This window comes from Mandrillus leucophaeus, unplaced genomic scaffold, assembly GCF_000951045.1.
Source record: "Mandrillus leucophaeus isolate KB7577 unplaced genomic scaffold, Mleu.le_1.0 Scaffold201, whole genome shotgun sequence".
NCBI lineage: Eukaryota > Metazoa > Chordata > Mammalia > Primates > Cercopithecidae > Mandrillus > Mandrillus leucophaeus.
This window is the reverse complement of record NW_012102044.1, coordinates 1,177,881-1,200,837: the sequence shown is the minus strand read 5'-3', so window position 1 is coordinate 1,200,837 and position 22,957 is coordinate 1,177,881. Positions and strand designations below refer to the sequence as shown.

General features: G+C 49.8%; 2 protein-coding genes across 3 annotated transcripts in view; both read left to right on the top strand.

Annotated features, from left to right (window-relative positions):
* Positions 1 to 16,078, top strand: part of F10 (coagulation factor X) — a 36,017-nt gene extending 19,939 nt beyond the window's left edge. Inside the window, exons 3-8 of the mRNA XM_011979435.1 lie at positions 5,712 to 5,736; positions 6,614 to 6,727; positions 7,860 to 7,991; positions 9,904 to 10,148; positions 13,678 to 13,795; positions 15,469 to 16,078. Of these exons, the coding sequence (XP_011834825.1) occupies positions 5,712 to 5,736; positions 6,614 to 6,727; positions 7,860 to 7,991; positions 9,904 to 10,148; positions 13,678 to 13,795; positions 15,469 to 16,070 (1,236 nt within the window). The 3' untranslated portion in view covers positions 16,071 to 16,078. The remainder of the gene's footprint in view (positions 1 to 5,711; positions 5,737 to 6,613; positions 6,728 to 7,859; positions 7,992 to 9,903; positions 10,149 to 13,677; positions 13,796 to 15,468) is intronic.
* Positions 16,079 to 19,415: 3,337 nt separating this feature from the next.
* The window catches only part of PROZ (protein Z, vitamin K-dependent plasma glycoprotein), a 14,589-nt gene continuing 11,047 nt past the window's right edge, over positions 19,416 to 22,957 (top strand). Inside the window, exons 1-4 of one of the 2 annotated variants that reach the window (XM_011979433.1) lie at positions 19,419 to 19,507; positions 19,927 to 19,973; positions 20,722 to 20,885; positions 22,477 to 22,501. In XM_011979433.1, coding sequence (XP_011834823.1) covers positions 19,419 to 19,507; positions 19,927 to 19,973; positions 20,722 to 20,885; positions 22,477 to 22,501 — 325 coding nt within the window. Of the gene's footprint in view, positions 19,508 to 19,926; positions 19,974 to 20,721; positions 20,886 to 22,476; positions 22,502 to 22,957 lie in introns of both variants that reach the window. The other variant, XM_011979434.1, reaches the window with a different exon arrangement.

The window sequence follows — 22,957 nt, the reverse complement described above, 5'->3', positions numbered from 1 at the left end:
AGCCGCAGCAGCTCCGCGCGGATGGCGCCAGCCCCCTCTCCCCTGACGAGGCGGGCGGGGCTGCGGTCGAACCTGGAAATGGCTGAGGGGTCTCGAATTCCTCACCCCAGGCCTCAGGAAAGGTGCCTGCAGGACAGCGCTCCGAAGCGGAAGTGGGCGGCGGTGATCCCCAACTGACAGGAATGAGCTGAAGCGAAGAAAGTAGCCTCAAGGGGGCCAAGCCGGAGCTCAGTGAGCAACAGCTAGGCCAGCCGCGGCTGGTGCCGTCAGCCACACCACTGACTATGGCCTCGAATGGAAACTCGGAGTCCCCTTACAGGTTCCCCCAGCGCAGGCCACCGCCGAAGGTTACTGGGGAAGGCCCCTGCAGCTTCCATGTGGACATCACTCACTTGCTTCATCCAGGAGTGCAGTCGCCTGCAGCCTGGGGCCACCTGACTGATGTCACCCTGAAGATCCATGCCAAAAGAGCTGGGGAAAGTTCACCATCTGGTGACCCCCACGGACCAGGGTGAAGTTGCAATTATGGCCAGGTCTAGGAATTATAAGTCAATAAATAAACTGCGTCAGGGAGACATACTCAGAGTCCAGGAAAATCTGGGAAACAGCAAGAAGGGTGAGCTCAGCATCAGCCCTTGCAAAATTGCACGGCTGTCTCCTGGCTCACAGGTTGCCCCATCCTTACTTTAGCCTCAAAGAAAAGGAGACCCAATATTATTTGAGTACTTGGGCTTGATCCTGAGTGACTTTCTGAGAAACCAGTGTATCATCTACCCTAAGATCACCACATATGTGAGAAGGTTTTTGGATGAGTTGAGATTTCTAGACATTGAAACCCTCATGATGAACGTCATCCCGGGGTAGCAGGGGCTAAGCCTTTCATCACCTGCCACAACAAGCTGGGCATTAACTTGTATTTGAGAATTGCTCCAGGGCTCTACCTTAAGATGCTGGTTAGTAGCATTGACCGGATTTATGCAATTGGATGCCAGTTAAGGAATAAGAGAATGTATTTGATTTGCTACCCTACATGGTCTGTGCAGACTATCATGATCTCATTGAAATCCAAGATAAGATTATGTCAGGGATGAAGCACATCACAGGTGGTTACAAGGTCACCCACCATCCAGATGGCTCAGAAAACCAAACCTATGGGTTGACTTCTCCTCACCCTTCTGGACAATCAGCGTGGTAGAAGAGCTTGAAAAAGTGCTGGGTGTGATGCTATCAGAAACTAACCTCTTTGGAACTGAAGAAACTCAAAAAATTCTTGGTGATGTCTATGTAACAAAAGCTTTTGAAAGTCTTCCACCTCAGAACACATCCAGGCTCCTTGATAAGCTTGTCAAGGAGTTCCTGAAAGTGACTTACATCAGTCCCACATGTATCTGTTATCACCTGCAGATAATGAGCTCTTTGACCAAATAGATCATTCTAAGAGGGTCTCACTGAGCACTTTGAGCTATTTGTCATGAAGATAGCTGAGTGTTTCCATGCAGCAACAGCAGCAGCTGTTGACAAACAAGACAAGGCCAGTGAAGATGGTGAGGCCACATTCATAGATGAAAGCTTCTGTACAACCCTGGAATATGGGCTTCTGCCCACAGCTAGTTGGAGCATGACAATCAAATGTGTTACCATGTTTCTCACAGACTCCCACAACATCAAGGAAATATTTCTGCCTCCTGGCATGAAACTTGAAGACAAGAAAGAATGTGGCAACCACTAATAAAATGGAAACACAACATTGACACTTCTTTCTAGAAAATGTTAATTGTCTAAGTTGTGTGACTCAGATATCTTTGCATTTCTGCAAAAGATCAAGGTCTACTCTAATTCTTCAATTAAGAATTCCTTTTTATTCCTTGTTAGCAAATAAATGATTTTTCTCTAATAGAAAAAAAATAGAATTTTCAGAACTATTTTCAACTACTCCTTATATATTCCTTATATATACATGTATTTTTTCCCACTGGTAGAATTTTTCTTTAATTAAATAATGCTGATCCAAGTTTATGTTTCACTCAGCATCATTTCTCAGACACTCTTCTGTACTTCTATATAGCTACCCTATAGCTGAGCTATATTTTATTGTATGATGCATTTACTCTCTCAGAGTTTGGCCATATAAGTTATTTCTAAATATTGCTATTAGGAAAACACATATGCATGCATTTCTTCTAGATTATCACCTAAGAACGGCTTCTCCAGAGTGAGATGGCTGAATTAAAGGTTATCAACAAGTTCCAATTCCAGATAAGATGAAGAAAGCACATTCCACACTGCCTCTCCCACTGAGTGTAGCTCCAAAACATGGAGAGAATGCATGCAGCAGCTATTTGAGGACCCTAAAAAGTAAATCACAGTGTATTGAGGAATAATATTAGAATTAGATGTATGATATGATACAACTGACTGTGAGTTTATCACTTTCTCCTCCAGTCTTCCAGACATTGCTTGACCTGAATCTAACGGACATTTATAGGATTCTCAACAATAGCAAAGTATGCTTTCTTTCCACATATGGAAAATTCCTCAAGGTAGACTATATCCTGTGTCTTAAAGCATACCTCAATAAAAAGATTGAACTCACATAAAGTACGTTTTCTGACCATAATGGAATTAAACTAAAAATTACTAACAGAAAAATAACTGGAAACTTCCCTAAGTACTTGGAAATTAATCCACACATGTATAAATAATCTGTGAGTCAAAGAGAAAATTTTAAGGGAAGTAAGAAAGTATTTTGAGCAGAACAAAAATGAATATGTAACATAAAATCTGTGGGATGCAGCTAAAAAAACAGTGTTTCAAGGGAAATTTATAGCATTAAACGCTCATATGGGAAAAGAAAGAAGGTCTCAAATTGTTCTACTTTAATAAACTAGAAAAAAAAACCAAAAGGAAATTGAAAAAGCAGAAATCAAAGAAATTGAAAACAAAAATAATAGGCAAAATTAATAAGCTGATGAAACTCAAACAAAATTGACAGGAAAAAAACAAGAAAAAGGACTTATGTTGGAAATGGAAGAGAGGGGACATCACTACAGAAACTGCAGATGTTAAATGTATAATAAGAAAATACTTTGAACAATTCTGCACATATAAATTTGGATGAGATTTGAACAACTTGGATGAAATGAAACTATTCTTCAACACCACAAGCCACCAAAACATACACAAGATGAAATAGATAACTGCCAACTCAATTCTTAATTTAAAACCTTCTGAAAAAGTAATGTTCAGGTACAGATGGTTTCACTGGTAGAATTTTACCACACATTTCAAAAAGAACACCAACTCTATACAATTCTTCTAGAAAATAGAAGAGGGAACACTTCTCAGTTTGTTTTAGGCCAGCATTATCCTGATGTCAAAACCAGACAAATATTGAAAATGAAAACCACCCTACGTAACAATATCTCTCATGAACCTAGACATGAAAATCCTCAACAAAATATTAGCAAACAGTGCAGCAATATATTTTTAAAATAATAATAATATACCATGACCAAGTGAGTTTATCTGGGGCACACATGCCTGGCTCAATATTTAAAAATAATTATGTAATACACCATATAAACAAAGGAGAACATCTACATAATCATGTCAATTGATGCAACAAAGAAATCTGGCAAAATTTAACATCCATTTATGATGGATAAAGAAACCTATCAGCAGAATATGAATAGGAGGGAATTTTATCAACATAATAAAGTTCATCTACAAAGAATCTACAGTTGATATTATACTTAAAGGTGAAAACTGAATGTTTTGTCCCTGAGACTGGGAATAACACAAGAATGTCCATTCCCAACACTCCTAATCTAACATTATACTGGAAGCCCTAGCTCTAAAGAAGACCTTCAATCAGTCAAGAAAAAGAAATAAAGTTATCACTATTTGAAGATGACATGATCATGTATATAGAAAATTCTAAAGAATGTGAAAGGGAAAAAAGCTTGTTTTAGTCCATTCTCATGCTGCTATGAAGAACTACCTGAGACTGGGTAATTTATAAAGGAAAAAAGATTTAATTGACTTACAGTTCCACATAGTTAAGGAGACCTCAGTAAACTTACAATTATGGCAGAAAAGGAAGCAAATGCATTCTTCTTCACATGGCTATAGGAGGGAGAAGAATGAGAGCCAAGCAAAGGGGGAATCCTCTTAAAAAAAAAATCAGATCTCATGAGAACATACTATCACGAGAACAGCATGGGAGAACCACCCTCATGATTCAGTTACCTCCCGCTGGGTCCCTCCCACTACACATGGGGATTATGGGAACTATAATTCAAGATGAGATTTGGGTGGGGACACAGCCAAACCATATCAATGCTCCTAAAATTTACAAATGAGTGTAATAGGTCACAGAATACAAAGTCACCACACATATTTTAATATTTTTATGTAGTAGCAATGTACAGTTAGTTGTAAGCCAAAAATTTTTGAATGCCATTTACAATTGCTTCAAAGAAAATTATATACTTATATGTAAAGCTAATAAAACATATAAAGGATCTTTATCCCAAAATCTACAAAATTCCAATGAACATATTTAAACAGACCTAAATAAATAGAGACACATACAATGTTCATGGATTGAAAGACTCAACATATTAAGATATCAATTTCTGCTAATTTGATATATAAATGCAATACACTGCCAATCAAAATTTAGTCAATAGAGGCAAGCTGATTATAAAATTTATATGGAAAGGTAAAGGAACTAGAATGGCTAAAATAATTTTCAAAAGGAAGAATAAAATTGGAGGAGCCACACTACCTGATTTTAAGACTTATTGTAAAGCTACATTAATTGCAGAGGTATTAATGGGTGGTATTGGTAAAGGAATAGACACATAGCTCAGTAGAACAGAATAGTGAGTTCAGGCGTAAGAGACGGTGAAACCCTGTCTCTACTAAAAATACAAAAAATTAGCCAGGCGTGGTGGCAGACGCCTGTAGTCCCAGCTACTCAGGTGGCTGAGGCAGGAGAATGGTGGGAACCCAGGGGGTGGAGGTTGCAGTGAGCCGAGATTGTGCCACTGCACTCCAGCCTGGGCGACAGAGCAAGACTCTGTCTCAAAAAAAAAAAAAAAAAAAAAAAAGAACCTGACCTAAACTTCAAAAATTAACACAAAATAGATAATAGATCCAAAGATAAAATACAAAACTATAAAACTTTTAGGACAAAATACAACAAAATTTATGACATGGAGCTAGGCAAAAATTCTTAGACATGACACCAAAAGAATGATTAATAAAAGAAAAACATAATAAATTGGATTTTATCAAAATTAAAAACTTTAGCACCTCGCCCGGCTAGTTTTTTGTATTTTTTAGTAGAGAGGGGGTTTCACCGTGTTAGCCAGGATGGTCTCGATCTCCTGACCTCGTGATCCGCCTGTCTCGGCCTCCCAAAGTGCTGGGATTACAGGCTTGAGCCACCGCGCCCGGCCGAAAATATTTTCAATATTCAACAAAGATGGTTCATTTAAGATGACTGAAACCACATCTTCACAGACGCAGAAGATCTGAATAGCTTTCCTCTTTAGACTGCATAGTTCTTGAACAATTCATTCCTGAAAGTGACTTCTGTTGGGGAAAATATCCTATTCAGCTTGAGTCACTTAATTATGGTTGTTACTGGTATAAAATGTCTCTGTTTTCCCTAATATATTTTTAAATCTCTTTTTTCCTTGTAGAATGAATTCTGGAATAAATACAAAGGTCAGTATTTTTTCTGTTTTAATCTTAAGTGAGAGGGGTTCATTAGGACATTTGAATTTTGAACATATTTCCTGAATTTCCTTTCGGCTTTGGTTTAAATTTTACTCATTTAAGACTTTTTCACTCGGGGTGTTTCCATAATAGTTATTGTAAAAGAGTTTTTATAGTAATTTTATACTAATCCTAGTTTTGTTATTGAATTAGAGATATATATTTAAATCAGTTCATTCTCATTTGAGGATACCAAATTCCATGATAACTTTTCTAAAATACATGTGTATTCGGTAAAAGCAAAAAACAGAGTATGAAAGATTAGATTCCCGACTAAGGTAACCACCTTTATTTCATGCTTGATAGCATCTGAAATGGCATCAGTCATGACTACCTGGTAACAGTATTCACATTTCTCAGAATGACAACTGGGCCTATCTCTACCTTAGATTATGTAAATCCTCCAAGAAATGGGAAGCCCCACGTTAGTGTGTGCCCTTCTCATTTTGCCCCAGGATTATTTGGAAAGAGGAACCCTAACCTCCTCTCCCATCAAGGCCCAGCCCAGGAATGAGCATCAGGCTTTCACCTTTCCTCCATCCTTCCAGCTGGTCCCTGTGGTCACCTCTGACTGTAAACACACTGCAAAACACTGGCAAAAAATCAAAAAGCCGGGCCAGTGATCCACCTAGATAAAGGCATCACGTACACATGGCCACAAAAGGGAGTGGATCAAATAAAGTCCAAAGAGGAGGAGTTGTTTACAGAGAAACGAGAAGCCTTTTCCAGTTATCTGAACAGCACTGCCAAGGTTAGCACAGCAGAGCTGTTTCCATGATGCCGGAAACAGCTCGCAGACTCCAGTTTCGAAATCCTCTCTTTGCAGATGGCGACCAGTGTGAGACCAGTCCTTGCCAGAACGAGGGCAAATGTAGAGACGGCCTTGGGGAATACACCTGCACCTGTTTAGAAGGATTCGAAGGCAAAAACTGTGAATTGTGTAGGTTCCTCTGCTTGGTATACCTTCAGATCATACTCCCCTGAAGAGTAGCAGGTGGGACGGGGGAAGAAGTGAAAATGCCTAATGAAACAATCTTAAGTCATTTCTGATTTACAAAGTCTGGGCTCTATTACACTGTGCCACTATAGCAATAGAAAAAAGCCCCAATATGTCCCCCAAACGACTCGGTTTGGGGGTATGATGAGGGAGACACAGTCACTTCTCTGCTCCTCCAAGAGAGACTGTAGAACATGGAAGAAGCGTGTGATCCATTCATGTGTAAACAAGAGCGGACTCTGTTTTCCTTAAGGCCAAGTGCATTGCCCTGTTATTCCTGCTCCTGTTATTCCACTCCTGTGTAGTGATTCTAAATCACCTCTTATTTATGTGTGTGGATGCAGGTGTCAATATTTGTGAATATTTGTGATTGTCCAATTATAAAAACTTGATACATTTAATTAGTTCTACACGGAAAAATCACTAAGTGCTTTCTCTAATGTGGTTAATTTTTAAATAAAAAGTTAGGCTACTATTAGATCAATTTTCCCTCAGGAAAAAGATTTGCGTTTCTTTTAAAGCACTTGATTGATCATCTTTATACCATGTTCTTAGATTGGATTACTTTTGAATTTTCCCTGATGGGAATATTAATTATGCATCATTTCATGGTAAGTCCAGAGCGCCTCCCTGGAACACCATTTGGTAACTTACGAGGCATAACCGTGCTCGGGCTCCCAGGGCTATTATGAACGTTTTCCAAGATTCCATGCATGTTGATCTTTGCACTGTGATTACTTTTTCATCAAAACCCACACAGAGCGATGTGGAGTCACCGTAATGTGAGTGCTACGGGGCAGGGGGCGCCAGCAAGCCCGGAGGTGTGAGGGGCAGGTCCCTGGAGCCTGGCGTCTGCCACGGAAGCCAGGCTCCACCAGGCACGGCACCACGAACTCCCCGTGACCCGCGAGGTTGCCCTTCGAGGCAAGTGTGCCTGTTGCCTGGCTCTGGCCCTTTGCTCAACCCAATGGCCGCTTTGTGGCTGACAGGCAAGTGGATGTGGCTGTCACCCTCGGGCCAGCCCAGCCTCCGTTTCCCCAGCTGTCCCCGGAGTCAATGTGCCTCTCCTTTGCAGTCACACGGAAGCTCTGCAGCCTGGACAACGGAGACTGTGACCAGTTCTGCCACGAGGAGCAGAACTCAGTGGTGTGCTCCTGCGCCAGGGGGTACACCCTGGCCGACAACGGCAAGGCCTGCATTCCCACAGGTAGGAGGCACGTTGGGCCACAGACACCAGCTGCCACCGGGCCGGGCCAGGGAGGACAAGCCCATGCTGGTGGGCATGTTCTGGGTGGGCCTGGCAGGTAACAGCGGCACCAACCGGACAGGACTGAGCCCTGGGCTCTGGGCCCAGGTGGTTCAAACATGAAGACCATGAGGTTTGGAAATAGACCCATTATTTCTGTAAGCCAGATGTGCTGTTTAACCTCAGCTTCCCCATCTGACAAATGGGACCACACTATTGCCTGACTGCTTGGGTGATCCCTGGAGCACTCTGCACGATGCCTGCCTGGCCCACCACAGGCCCTCAGTCTGCGTTAGGACTATGGGGGATCCAGTGCAAGGGTTCAAAGCACCAGGGCGGGCGAAGGGCAGAGCTGGCCCAAGGAACTGGAGCTCAGGTGCGGGGCTGGGGTGGGAGGCAGAGGACGCTCAGGCTCTGAGCTCCTTTTACCAGGACCAGTGTTAATTGAACTTAGTTTTTCTTTTCCTTGATGAATGTGGACAATGAGCGGCCAGAGGGCAGTGAGCACAGGACAGGCCGGGGACTGGGCAGGGTGGGGACGAGCCTCCCTGTCCTCACCCCGTGGGCATCGCCTACGCTGGGCTTGCCTGGCTGTGGGCACTTCTGCACGGCCAGCACAGGTGGGGCCCCCGAAGGCGGGGCCTAGATGTCACAGCTGCACCTTGCACAGTGACCCCACTCCCACTCATAGCCGGCTCGACCCACAGCGTCGGCCTCACCCAGGGGCACATTCAAAGTGCAGAGTCCCAGGCCCGCCTTTTCAAGAGCCTGGTGACCCAGCTTACCTTCCGGCTTCAGGTGCGGCTCAGCCCCTAGACTGTGTCCTGCCCCCGGCTGCCATGACTGTCCCCTCCAGACACAGGTCACTACCGAGTGTTCTGTCACTCCTTCTTTCATATCCTTCTTACTGAAAACAATTTACTTCCAAAGATGAGTGATGAAAAGACCGGGTTCCAGATGCATCCTTCAAGCACTGCTTCAATTCTATGCCTGAAATCTCTCAGCAAGCGAAAGACACCGTGGCTGACCTTGCTACTGGCAATGACATTCAAGCTTAAGCTGGCTAAAAAATATTTTAACTGAAGTCATTTCTTGACATACATGCGAATATTTTTTAATTCTAGAAATAATCACAAATCCATTTAAAACCAAGGGTGGGCCGGGCACGGTGGCTCACGCCTGTAATCCCAGCACTTTGGGAGGCCGAGGTGGGTGGATCACCTGAGGTCAGGAGTTCAACACCAGCCTGGCCAGCATGGTGAAACACTGTCGCTACAAAAAACACAAAAACTTAGCCGGTTGTGGTGGCACATGCCTGTAATCCCAGCTACTCGGGAGGCTGAGGCAGGAGAATTGCTTATACAAAAGGAAGCTTCCTAACATGTAGCATGGCCTCGGAAAACTTTTTTTTCTTCAGTGTTTCATTAGGAAAAGTTTTCCAACACACAGCACACTGGAATGAATTTCGCAGGGAGCCGCACACGCCCAGCACCTGGGTTCTCCCGTCGGCGTCCTCTGGCCAGATGCATTCATCCCATTTTGCCCAGCCCCTTTGGCTCTGTCCATCTGTCAAGCTTTCTTGACTTCTTGGTGCATTTCCAGGCTAATCGCAGACGCCCACACTCCCCTCGCTGCCTGGGCTGCTGCCTGGGGTCCAGTGTTCACAGGCTGTCACGTGAGGGGAGGCCAACGCTCAGACGGCTGCGCTCACCCGTGGACCCGACCCCTGCCGATGTGGCGCCTTGCCCCGCTGCCCCTCCGGATGCCCCCGTGCTCTGCCTCCCGGCTCTCTGACTCTCCACTAGGGTGAGCTGTGCAGGGTGTGGGGAGCCTCTCTCTGTGCTGAAGGCCCCGGCCGTCCTCTTTCTTTCAGGACCCTACCCCTGTGGGAAACAGACCCTGGAACGCAGGAAGAGGTCAGCGGCCCAGGCCACCAACAGCAGCGGGGAAGCCCCCGACAGCATCACATGGAAGCCGGATGACGCAGCCGACCTGGACGCCACCGAGAACCCCTTTGACCTGCTTGACTTCAACCAGACGCAGCCTGAGAGAGGCGACAACAACCTCATCAGGATCGTGGGCGGCCGGGAATGCGAGAACGGGGAGTGTCCCTGGCAGGTAACAGTGGGACGGCCCCTCGGGCCAGCTGGACGGACCACCTGTCCCGCTGTGCACCTCGGGGGGGCCAGCCCGACACTCAGAATAGCAATCCGGGAAGGCACCGTTCCGCACTAGGACAGAGGGTCTCCGCCACCCAAGTCTACCTGTCTGTCGCCTCCCTCTGGGCAGCCAAGGAGGCTGTAAGCTCCACAGGGAAGTGGCTGGGGCTGAGGGAGAGGCTGGGCCGGATAACGTCCGCCTCACCCCCATCCCACTGGGCATTTCCGTGGCTACCCGTGGTGTGCCCAGGATGATGCTGTCCTGTGAAACAGAAAAGAGGGAGAAGGCGCAGTCAGGCACTCAAGTGTCCTCAAACCTCCCCTATACCAGGAGACAGGGCTAAGGCCAGGGAACAGCCCACGGCAGGGGAGTCAGCAGGCGAGAGGATGGCGCGGGGGTGGGCGAGGCCTAAAGCCAGGGAACAGCCCACAGCAGGGTGTCAGCAGGCGAGAGGACGGCGCGGGGGTGGACGAGGCCTAAAGCCAGGGAACAGCCCAAGGCAGGGGCGTCAGCAGGCGAGAGGATGGCGCGGGGGTGGGCGAGGCCTAAAACCAGGGAACAGCCCATGGCAGGTGTCAGCAGGCGAGAGGACAGCGCGGGGTGGGTGAGGCCTATAGCCAGGGAACAGCCCACGGCAGGGTGTCAGCAGGCGAGGGGACGGCGCGGGGGTGGACGAGGTCTATAGCCAGGGAACAGCCCACGGCAGGGCGTCAGCAGGCGAGAGGACGGCGCGGGGGTGGGTGAGGTCTCCATCCGCTCTTCTGTTTGACGGGAGGCAGGAAGAGTTGGTGTCCTCGCTTCATGCCTAATTTTGGAAATTTTTTTTACCCAAACACTTAAATCCTATGGGGGCAGATAGTACCTCAGAGAAAAACACATCTACTTATTTTGAAAGGTAAAAAAGAAAGTCACTCTTTGAGGTTTTTTTGTTAAGAGACAGTACCTTGCTCTGTTGCCTAGGCTGGAGTGCAGTGTCGCAATCTCGGCTCACTGCAACCTCCACCTCCTGAGTTCAAGTGATTTTTGTGCCTCAGCCTCCCAAGTAGCTGGAATTACAGGCACCCGCCACCACGCCCGGCTAATTTTTTTTTTTTTTTTGAGATGGAGTCTCACTCTCGCCCAGACTGGAGTGCAGCGGTGCCATCTCGGCTCACTGCAACCTCCACTTCCTGGATTCATGTCATTCTCCTGCCTCAGCCTCCCAAAGTGCTAGGATTACAGGTGTGAGCCCCTATACCAGGTCCTAATCTTTGATTGTTGATTTAGACTAATGCTGCCACATGAAACAAACACAAGACTTTCAACTAAATTTCAATTCCACATAAACTAGAAATACTTTTAGTGTAAGTATGTTCCAAGTATTACATGAAGCATACATATGCTAAAAATTATTTGCTGTTTATCTGATTCAAGTCAAACTGGGTGTATTAGTCAGTTTTCACACTGCTGATAAAGACATACCCGAGACTGGGTAACTTTTTTTTTTTTTTTTTTTGAGACGGAGTCTCGCTGTGTCTCCCAGGCTGGAGTGCAGTGGCGTGATCTCGGCTCACTGCAAGCTCCGCCTCAGCCTCGCAAGTAGCTGGGACTACAGGCACCCGCCACCACGCCCGGCTAGGTTTTTTTTTGTATTTTTAGTAGAGACGGGGTTTCACCATGTTAGCCAGGATAGTCTCGATCTCCTGACCTCGTGATCCACCCACCTCGGCCTCCCAAAGTGCTGGGATTACAGGCTTGAGCCACCGTGCCCGGCCTAGACTGGGTAACTTATAAAGAAAAAGAGGTTGAATGAACTCACAGTTCCACATGCCTGGGGAGGCCTCACAATCACCGTGGAAGGCGCAAGGCATGTCTTACATGGCAGCAGCAAGACAGAGAATGAGAGAACAAGCAAAAAGGGTTTCCCCTTATAAAACCATCAGTTCTCGTGAGACTTATTCACTTCCACCAGAACAGCGTGGGGAAACTGCCCCCACGATTCAGTTACCTCCCACTGGGTCCCTCCCACAACACATGGAAAATACGGGAGCTACCGTTCGAGACGAGATTTGGGTGGGGACACAGCCAAACCATGTCGCTGGGCATCCTGTATTTTCTCTGGCATCCCTCACCTGGACTTGAATTTTCAATGCCCAAAACCAGAATGTTCTCTCCTACAAGCAAGAATCTCAGAGCTGCCAGCGCCCCCATGAATTCCCCCAGGCCTTCCTCCACCCCGGGCCTTCCTCCACCCCAGGCCATGTGGCTGGCGAGCCTCTGTCTAATTGTAAAGAGCCAAGCGCGCGAGAGAGGGATGCACTGAGGCGGCTTGTTGAGGGCTTTCTGCGTGTCGGGCACTGAGCCAGGCGCTGGGTAGGTGGGATATGAAACCATGAAACCCCTCTCTGACTGACACACAGAAATCTAAACCTAGTTAGGGAGCTGAGACCCAAATCCTCTCAATCCCAGGCTATGTGGCTGGGGCAAGAACCTCAATGCAGGAGACCCCACTGAGGATGAGCAGGAAAAGCCTCCTGTGTGGCTGAGGAGCTGGACTTGGAGCCCCAGGCGGGGTTTTGGAGGGGGTCCCGGGCTGGGGGACCGAGGCGGGGCGCCCTCGAGGGCTCACTGGAGGGGCCCTCGCCCAGTCTGTTGAGGTTTGTGATTCTTGTTTCTTGGTTCGAGTCTTGGCAAGTGGGCTCATCTGCATCTTTAGGAAGAACGGTTGGTGTTCATGTCTTAGCCTGAATTTCCCTCATGTAAGCTGGATGATGAGTTGACAAATTATGCAAAAAGAGGCAAAAAGATGACCCCTTTTCTAGCCATGAATGTTTTAAGAAATCCTTTTAAGACTCGGTATTGTCAGTAGTTTCATTGGGCTGCACATGCGCCCAGCCACTATCACAGGACGCGAAACTCCCCAGAGAAAAGAAAACCAAAATATGCAAGTCCAGCTCCCCTGGGACAGCTGTGGCAGCCCTGTCAGTGCTCGCTCCCCTGGGACCATCCGCGTTCCAAGCCCTGGCAGGGAGGAGACCCTTCACAGGAGCTGTCACAGGGACCCCCGGGAAGTCACTGGGATGGAGGCGTCCGTGCACCGTGGGGGACAGGCTCACACTGCTGAACCGTTGGGACACCAGGCAGGCGCACCGGCGGAGGCAGATGTTTCTGCACAGACTGGCGTCTCCTGGTCCCGGGCAGAAATCCTGCCACAGACTCCCACAGGGAGCGTCTTTTCCAAAGCGCGGGCAGATGCGTTGTGTGTTTGAGACTTTGGAGAACACTGTGATGGATTTGGTAGAAAGACGAGGTGACTCCCTGTGTCAGTGAGTGTGTGGCACAGGCGGAGAAAACAGACAGACAAGGAGCTGTCTTTGGGTGGACGACAGACCGGAGAGGACAGCTTGGTATGGGGAGGGCTGGGCAGTGCCACCTGAAGGGCTGGCTTCTCAGTCAGGCAACCCCGTCCACCTGGCCAGCCACACTGAGCCTGTCACGTCTGTCACAGGCCCTGCTCATCAACGAGGAAAACGAGGGGTTCTGTGGTGGCACCATTCTGAGCGAGTTCTACATCCTCACTGCAGCCCACTGTCTCTACCAAGCCAAGAGATTCAAGGTGAGGGTAGGTAAGTGACCAACAGCCCCCAGGGCCGTGGTGGGAGGCACAGTCACTGCTTTTCAGAGACCACTAGAGCTGATGGAATTTGTTGGGAACACTGCTTAAAATCCTGAAATCCTATTTGTGGGGGTTAGGGGCATTTCACAGAGGAAGAAGATGAGGAAGCAGAGGAAGGGGAAGAGTGGGGAGGAGGATGGGGAGGGGGACGGGGAGGGGGAGGGGAAGCAGCCCAGCCCTTCTCCCACTGGGTCTCTGAGTCTCTGGGTCCCGGGTCTCTGGGTCTCTGTGTCCAGCTAATGTTTTATGTCTCAGTGTCTTTTATTGGGAGCCTTCCAGACCTCCCTCACTCTTTAACATACTCTGAGCACCAAGCACCTCTGTCTCTTCTATTTTTATTTGTAAGATTGTTTCATTAGCATCTGTCTTTGTCCACTAGACCCTAGAGCTGCTCAGTGCAAACCCAACACAAGCTACAAATGCAAAGCAATATATGTAAACTGGTATTTTTCTAACACTAAATGTTCTATTATACATTTTTAAATATAAAAAACAGGCTGGGCGCGGTGGCTCACGCCTGTAATCCCAGCACTTTGAGAGGCTGAGGCGGGTGGATCACCTGAAGTCAGGAGTTCGAGATCAGCCTGGCTGGCATAGTGAAACCCCATCTCTACTAAAAAAATACAAAAATTAGCCAGGCTTGGTGGCACGGGCCTGTAATCCCAGCTACTCAGGAGGCTGAGGCAGAAGAACCATGAACCCAGGAGGCGGAGGTTCCATTGAGCTGAGATTGTGCTACTGCACTCCAGCCCGGGTAACAAAAAAATATATACATATATGTTTATATATGTATATTATGTATATATGTACATACACACACACACACACACAGATTTTCACAATCTATCTTTTTTCTTTTTTTTTTTTGAGACGGAGTCTTGCTCTGTCGCCCAGGCTGGAGTGCAGTGGCCGGATCTCAGCTCACTGCAAGCTCCGCCTCCCGGGTTTACGCCATTCTCCTGCCTCAGCCTCCCGAGTAGCTGGGACTACAGGCGCCCGCCACCTCGCCCGGCTAAGTTTTTGTATTTTTAGTAGAGACGGGGTTTCACCGTGTTAGCCAGGATGGTCTCGATCTCCTGACCTCGTGATCCGCCCGTCTTGGCCTCCCAAAGTGCTGGGATTACAGGCTTGAGCCACCGCGCCCGACCCACAATCTATCTTAACAGGTTGAAAATATTTTTTCCACGTGTAATCACGTTAAAGGTATAATAACACATTCTGCACATTTCCTTTCATGCTAAGTCTCTATTTTACGCTCATGGCACAACTATTTTACATTCTTGGCCGGCAGCCACACTGCACAGCCTGAGTCTGGGATGCCAAGCCTTTGGCCCTGGTACACCTCATTGGTGCCCACGACTGGCACGGAGGATGCACCCGCCCAAGGACACAGGAGTGGCGGCCGTCCAAAGAACCAAACGTGTGAGACATGACCAGTGGTTCCCTGGGTAGCAAGGCTGACGGTCATTTTTTATTTGCTGCTTTGCATTTCCCTTTATTTTCCAAATTTTCAAAAGTGACCACGTGCCATTTTTAATTTAAAAAAAAAATCCTTAAAAAGCAACGGATGTGCGAAAGCACGTCCCCGGCTGAGCTGAGCACAGTCACCCCCGTCTGTCCCAGGGGACCGGGACATGGAGCAGGAGGAGGGCGGCGAGGCGGTGCACGAGGTGGAGGTGATCATCAAGCACAACCGGTTCACAAAGGAGACCTATGACTTCGACATCGCCGTGCTCCGGCTCAAGAGCCCCATCACCTTCCGCATGAACGTGGCGCCCGCCTGCCTCCCCGAGCGCGACTGGGCCGAGTCCACGCTGATGACGCAGAAGACGGGGATTGTGAGCGGCTTCGGGCGCACCCACGAGAAGGGCCGGCAGTCCACCAGGCTCAAGATGCTGGAGGTGCCCTACGTGGACCGCAACAGCTGCAAGCTCTCCAGCAGCTTCATCATCACCCAGAACATGTTCTGTGCCGGCTACCACGCCAAGCAGGAGGACGCCTGCCAGGGGGACAGCGGGGGCCCCCACGTCACCCGCTTCAAGGACACCTACTTCGTGACAGGCATCGTCAGCTGGGGAGAGGGCTGTGCCCGGAAGGGGAAGTACGGGATCTACACCAAGGTCACCGCCTTCCTCAAGTGGATCGACAGGTCCATGAAAACCAGGGGCTTGCCCAAGGCTGAGAGCCGTGCCCCAGAGGCCAGCACGTCCTCTCCATTAAAGTGAGATCCCACGCAAGGCCTGGTATGTCTCTCGATTGCCGCCTTGCCCTGGCTTCTCCCGCCCTGTTGGGGTGGGAAGGTGAAGTACGTCTGGAACCCCAGCTCCCGCCCTTCCCAGCTAGGCTGGGGATTCCTCCAGGGAATGTTCTAGTCTGTTCTAGATGGGCAGGATGGAGGCTCCAAGGATGATACTGTGCCGTGACTGCCATGGGCCTTCCCTTCCCCGGACAGCTTCCCGTGTCTGGGTCACGCCCAGAGGCAGGTGGGAGCCTGTGCAGGCCCCGTGGGGTCGGGAGGGGCCCACACGCTGGCATGTCCTCCCCAAGACCTCCCACCTGGCCTGGTCTCTCTTGTTCCCTTGGGAACGGGACACCTCCCCGGTGACTGCCTAGGACTCACAGACTCCCCGGTAGGGAAATGTCCAGAAAGCCTCTTGTTGGGGCGGACGTCTTGCATTGACCTAAACCACCGGGTGCTCTTCAACCGCACGGTGCCAGGCCCCACCCCAGCTTGGGCTTGCATGGTGGGGGCGCACGGACATCCCCCGGGTGGGTGACCTGCTCACCGGGCGGTGACCTACCTCATACCGTGGGCCCCCACCCTGGGCACCCTTAGAACCCCCTGGGGGCTTTAGCATGCCTGCATCCAGGCCACAGCCTGGCCCCTGAAATCAGTCTCTGGAGTGAGGCTGGCCAGGGGCTTCTGGAAGCTTCTGGAGCTCCTCAGGGGCTGAGTGGTGGTGGTGTGGCAGGAGGGGCTTCAGGGGGCTCCTCCTTCTCTCCTCAGGTCCAGATGTTGAGTCCTTACCCCGCTGCATCCGGCACTGCCCCTAGGCCTCAAGTTAAATGGCCACGAAAACCAAGTGAACCTTCAGTAAACAGAAAAGATTCCAGACAAGGCCTGCCGTGTGTCTCCCAAACATCCCCTGCAGTGTGCGTCTTGTGTAATGTCCCTAAGCAAAGTTCAACAGTTCTAGTACAAAAACTCCCCCAAAAAGTCATGAGCTGGGCAAAACCATTCGTAAACAGATGTTGCGAAGTTAGGGAAAATCAAAGTGGACAGGTGTTCGACCTCCCAGAAACGGTCTGAGGAGGGGCCTGTCTCCCAGGGTGGGCGGGAGGGCGTTCCTGGCCTGCCCGCTCTGAGGCCTCCTCCGTGGAGCCAGCCGTCGGGCTCCTCGCCAGCCCTTGCTGGAGGAGAGGCTTCTGCCTCGGAACTAGCACGTGTTGGGCTGCATTTCCTAGGCAGCAACGTGGTCCCCAGGGCCCCAGAGGTAAACCCTGGACTTGGAGTCCCGTTTCTGGAAATCAAAGGTTGAGTGGGGTCCAGCGAGAACTCTGGGGAAAAATTTACAAGTGAAGCCCGCCATCGCCATCCCTGTCTGCACCCCTGGTTCCTGCCACACTGGGTGCCCGGTGCCCGTGCCCGCCTCGGGATAGAAAGGAAACCGGAGGCTGCAGAGAGAAGGGCCTGGGGGGTCGCAGCTCAGCATCTGCCGAAGCCCCATCCAGAAATAGGGTCTCGTCCAGGGAGGTGCGGGAGGAGGCCTTGGGAGGGAGGCAGCGGGAGGAGAGGCCCCAGTCCTGGACGCGTGCTCAGTGTTAACGTCTCAGCTCTGTGGGCTCCTGTGCTGCTGTGGTGGGGATTTTCTCTCTGCCTGAACATCTCCTTCTTCATAAGTAAAGGCAAGTGGGTTAAACCCATGTCATCTCCATGTTCACTCAGAATGGGCTAGGCCTGGGCCAGGGGACACTCTGTGACCTGAGACCCCCAGAATCCCCTGAGGGAAGCCCAGCTCTGTTTCGGGAAATAACTGAAGTGGCTGCTCGTGTGAGGTGAGACCCTGAGGACCGCACGCAGCAGGCGGTCACGGCGGGAAGCAAAGAGGGGGGAAGTGATTCCCCCCGAGAGTGAGGGAGAGACAACCTGCAGCAAAGCCCCATCGCCTCCCGCAGTGACTCCTCCGCTCCCCCTGGGAGACACCTCAAATTCTCCAAACCTTGCTTCCCTCTGCCCTCCTGGAGCTTGGCCATTTCAGCACATGCACTGCCATCCTCCCAGTCGTTCAGCCCAAACCTTGAAGCCATGCTGCCCGACCCCATTCATCACGAATCCCATCAGCTTCCCCTTCGTGAAGCATCCAGACTGCAAACGTGCTTCCCGCTGCATGGCTGCACCCCTGCCCCGTCCGGGACTAGCCAGCAGCCTCCCTTTTGACTTCTCTGGAATGTTCTGTTCTCCACACAGCAGCCACAGTGATCCCTTCAGAGCACAAATCTTTCCATGTCAATTCCTGTTCCCTCCAATATCTTCCCAACACAGTGGAAATGAAACACCAGGTTCTTACCTCAGGCTTCAAGTGCTGATACGGTTTGGCTGTGTCCCCACCCAAATCTTGTCTTGAACTGTAATTGCCATAATCCCCACGTGCCGAGGGAGGGACCCGGTGGGAGGTGATTGGATCATGGGGGAGGTTTCTGCCATGCTGTTCTTGGGACAGTGAGTCTCATGAGATTTGATGGTTTTATAAGCATCTGGCATTTCCGCTGCTTGCACTCGTTCTCTCTGCTGCCACCCTGTGAAGAGGTGCCTTCTGCCATAATTGTAAGTTTCCTGAGGCCTCCCCAGCCATGTGGAACTGGGAGTCAACTAAACCTCTTTTCTTAAATTACCCGGTCTTGGGTATTTCTTCATAACAGTGTGAGAAGGGACTAATAGAAAGGGCCTACATCTGAAAGCAGCAAACTACAACCCTAGGGCCAAATCTGGCCCCTTAATAGCTCTTATAAATAAAGCTTTATTGGCACAAAACCAAGTGTTCATTCATGATTGCCTGTGCTGTCTCTGATACAATGGTGCTGAGCTGTAGTGACAGACACCATTTGGCCCTTCCCCCCTTTCTCCCTCCTCCCTCCCTCCCTTCCTTTTCTCCCCTTCCTTCCTTCCATCTTCCATCCTTCTCTCCCTCACTCACTCCTTTTTCTTTCCCTCGTTCCTTCCTGTGTATTCCACACACACTTAGAACATAAGCTGCATTGTGACTTTGTCCCACCCACTGCTGTGTCCCCAGGCTGGGGCTGTGCCTGTCTCACCTCCAACTCACTACACACGGCATGGGTGTCACCTTCCACCATGCACCTGCTGCCTTTACCCTCCATTCTCTGTCTCCCTAAATATCTCCCAGGGCCCTCTGAGCCTTCACTGTTCATTTCTCTGCCTGGCCTCAAACAGAAAATGTCAGGAGGGAAGCACACAGCTGTGCAGGTCATGCCCCGAGGCTCCTGCTGCCAGCACCTCCCCCAGCCTGGACTTTGGCTGTGTTTGCAGCCCTGTCCCAGTGCTGCGGGTAGGAATGGCAGGCTGCATCCCGCTGCTCCAGGGCCTGGTCCTGGTCCTCGCCCTCCAGCGTGCGGAGCCCTCAGGTAGGCGTCTGGCTTACCTGTCTGTTGTGCCTGTGCTGTGTCCTTGATTCAGTCCACGGTGGATTTGTAGGTGACACTTTTCCCAGGAGCCGGAGGAGTCCTGAGTGCCCAGACTTGTCTTAATTCCCCTGAAAAAGCCGTTTAGGTCTTTATCATTTGGTGACAAGTATTTGGGACATGATGGTGTCACTTGGGGTCCTCCCAAGAGATGCCCAAATGGAAAGAAGCGGGTGTGCAGGAGATTCGGTGGGAAAAGGCCAGGGAGGGGAGAGGGGGGAGGGGGTGGGGCAGGCCGAGCCCAGACTGCAATGTGGGCAGAGAGCGCCTTGGCCAGGCCGGCCAGGAGTGCTCAGTCTTGAGTCAGGAGACACAGCCAGGGAGCAGCCACCCTGCCCGCCTGCCACCCTTCTACCACCAGCCACTTCGCTGGAGGAACAGCCACGGACTCCATCCTGACTCTGCCTGCACAGGCGTCCAGGAAAGCTGCACGTCAAACACCCAGCGTCGCTGCTGGCCCCATGGTCTCCCGCTGGCCCCGTGGTCTCCCTCCGGAGAGGCTGACCCCCCGCCCCCACCGCCCTGCCCAGCACTTACCGTGGCCGGACTTAGCTGAGCCGTCCCTGCTGTCACCCTCAGCACCGAGAGAAAGGGAGGCAGGATGTGAAGGGCCTGGGCTTTGACCCTCCGGGAGAGGGAGAGAACGTGCTCTGGGGCCCTGGGGCAGGAAGAGCCTCTAGAGACCACAGCCGCGGGCCGACTGGTTTGCCTTCTCCTCCTGGAAATCGCAGAGCCTGCTGCAATGTATAAGTTTCTTCTCTTTGTGTTTTATCAAGACGTTAAATCCTGTGCACAGAGGCAGCACAGGAGCTGATGGCTCTTGGTCCCCAGTGCTCAGCACAATGACCTTTGACCCCAGCTCGGCCTTCCTTCGCACTCGGACCCAAAACCCAGTTGGAGCCCTCCTCCTCCACTTTCCCGACTGAGGCCCGTGGCCTCTCTGCAGAACCTTATTGTATCTGCACTGATCCCGGGGCTGGTCCATTTGCCCAGAGGATGAAGTGCTTGCCTACCTCGGGGGAGGGAGTGGCGGGGTGGTCCTGAGGCCCTCGCAGGCGGAGAGCCTGTGGAGACGGGGGGGGCAGGGGCTGGCGGCTGGCTGGGGTGGAAGCCAGGCAGTTCTGGAAAGCAGGGCCCTCGGTGCTCCCAGTCACCGTCTTCTTGTCTTGTTTGTAGTATTTCTCCCGGCCTCCAAAGCAAACGACGTTCTGGCGAGGTGGAAGCGCGCGGGCTCCTATCTCCTGGAAGAACTCTTCGAGGGAAACTTGGAAAAAGAATGTTACGAAGAAATCTGTACCTATGAAGAAGCAAGAGAAGTGTTTGAAAATGAAGTGGTCACTGTATGTACCCCCCACCACGAACCACAGGCTTCCTCGTTATTTAGACTTCTGCTGACCCAGGGAGCATCATTTCTCAGAGATTCAACTTAATTAATTAGCCTATTTACTTACCGATGAGGTTGACACAATCCCAGTTTTACAGATGAGGAAACAATTTAGAGAAGTCACTTAATCCACCCACTGATCCACCCTTACCTACAGCAGGTGAGTGGGGCCGCAAGTCAGCTCAGACCCCACTGGACTTTCTTCAGGTCAGGCAAGGCCCACACACTGATCAGACAGTCCAACACACACGCCGCCCAGCTTGCGGTGACTTTCAGAGAACTTCATGCTTTTAATGGAGACCTTAAAAAAAAACTTGAAAACAGAAACATCCTCTCTGGGATGCCACATAGTAAGAAAATCTTAATCCGTGCTTGGGATTACATAAATGATTTGCTTCACATGTGACTGTGTGTATACTCTAAATAACACAAGTAAGAATTTGCTATTTTATTTATTTATTTTTTGTATTTTTTTGAGACAGAGTCTCGCTCTGTGGCCCAGGCTGGAGTGCAGTGGTGTGATCTTGGTTCACTGTAAGCTCCGCCTCCCGGGTTCAAGTGATTCTCCTGCCTCAGCCTGCCAAGTAGCTGGGACTACAGGTGCCCGCCACCACGCCCAGCTAATTTTTTTGTATTTTTAGTAGAGACGGGGTTTCACCATGTTGGCCAGGATGGTCTCAATCTCCTGACCTCACGATCCACCCACCTTGGCCTCCCAAAGTGCTGGGATTACAGGCGCGGGCCACCGCGCCCAGTCTAAAATTGATTCTAAATTAAATGTTGACCTGTTTCTCTAGTATAATTTTTCATGTTTTTAAAAGTCTAGTTTCTTAAATACCTATCTATAAGATAACTCTTATGAAATAGACCATTTTTAACACACCTCAGAGAAATCCTACAGGCATGTGAAAAGTGTAAAAATTTTTCAAAGTATTTTGCCCTAAATTTCATTTTTCAAACTTCCTGGTACAGAAAATTGTTTTTCATTTACTACTTATGACATTGTTCAAGTTGTTAGAAGTCCAAATATGATCTTGGGATATGCCATTTTTTATACATTTTCTTTCTAGGCTTCAAGTCTGAATAATTCTCCTAATTTTAGATACTCCTACTCCAAACTAAGCGTCCCCACTCCCTACACAGGTACATATCTTTAAAATTCAACTCGGTTTATATAAAGTGAAAAGGTGATGTGACTTCTCTATCACATGCTTTTGTGGAGGGCGGCGTGGAGATTGGCCCTAGGAGGGAAGGGCCACATTAGGGGCTGTGTGTGGCAGGTTTGTGCCACATCACAGACTCCGGCTTTCCTCAAATAGGTGGTGGTAAGCACATGTTGAGTAATTTATCTTACAGATACATCTAGTTACTACACATTTAACATAAACAATTAGGCTGTAAAACAGGAAAACCGTGCATGGTTTCAAACACTATTGTCCCATTAGGTGAATAAAATCAACATTTTCTTACCTTCAAGTTCATCTACAGGAAAGAATATAGAAAAACAAATGTCCCATTTGTAACGCTTTTATGTTTTAATTCTAAAGGATGAATTCTGGAGACGATATAAGGGTAAGCGGTTTCCTTCATCTCCTCAGAAGTATTAACTCCTCGGGATGAGGTGAGGGGGTGGGCTTAGGACGCTTCATGACCCCAGGTCAGCGGATGCCAAGCCTTTGGCTCCAGAACCCATGATGTCTCTCCAGGGAAGGGCGCAGTTCGGACTCTGCCCAAGGACCAGGTCAGGAAGCCCCCAGACTCTGCCCCCAGGGCCACAGGCAGCAGCCGGTTTGTCTTGCCCAGCATCTGGGTAGTTTCTGGGCACTCTGGGACACAGGCCACAGGCCAAGAGGCCCCCCCAGAGCAGCTCCTCCATCCGCCTGGCTCCTGGCTCCTGGGCTCCTGGCTCCTGGGCTCCGGGCTCCTGGGCTCCTGGGGCTCCTGGGGCTCCTGGTTCCTGGGCTCCTGGGCTCCTGGGCTCCTGGGCTCCTGGCTCCTGGGCTCCTGGTTCCAGGCTCCTGGGCTCCT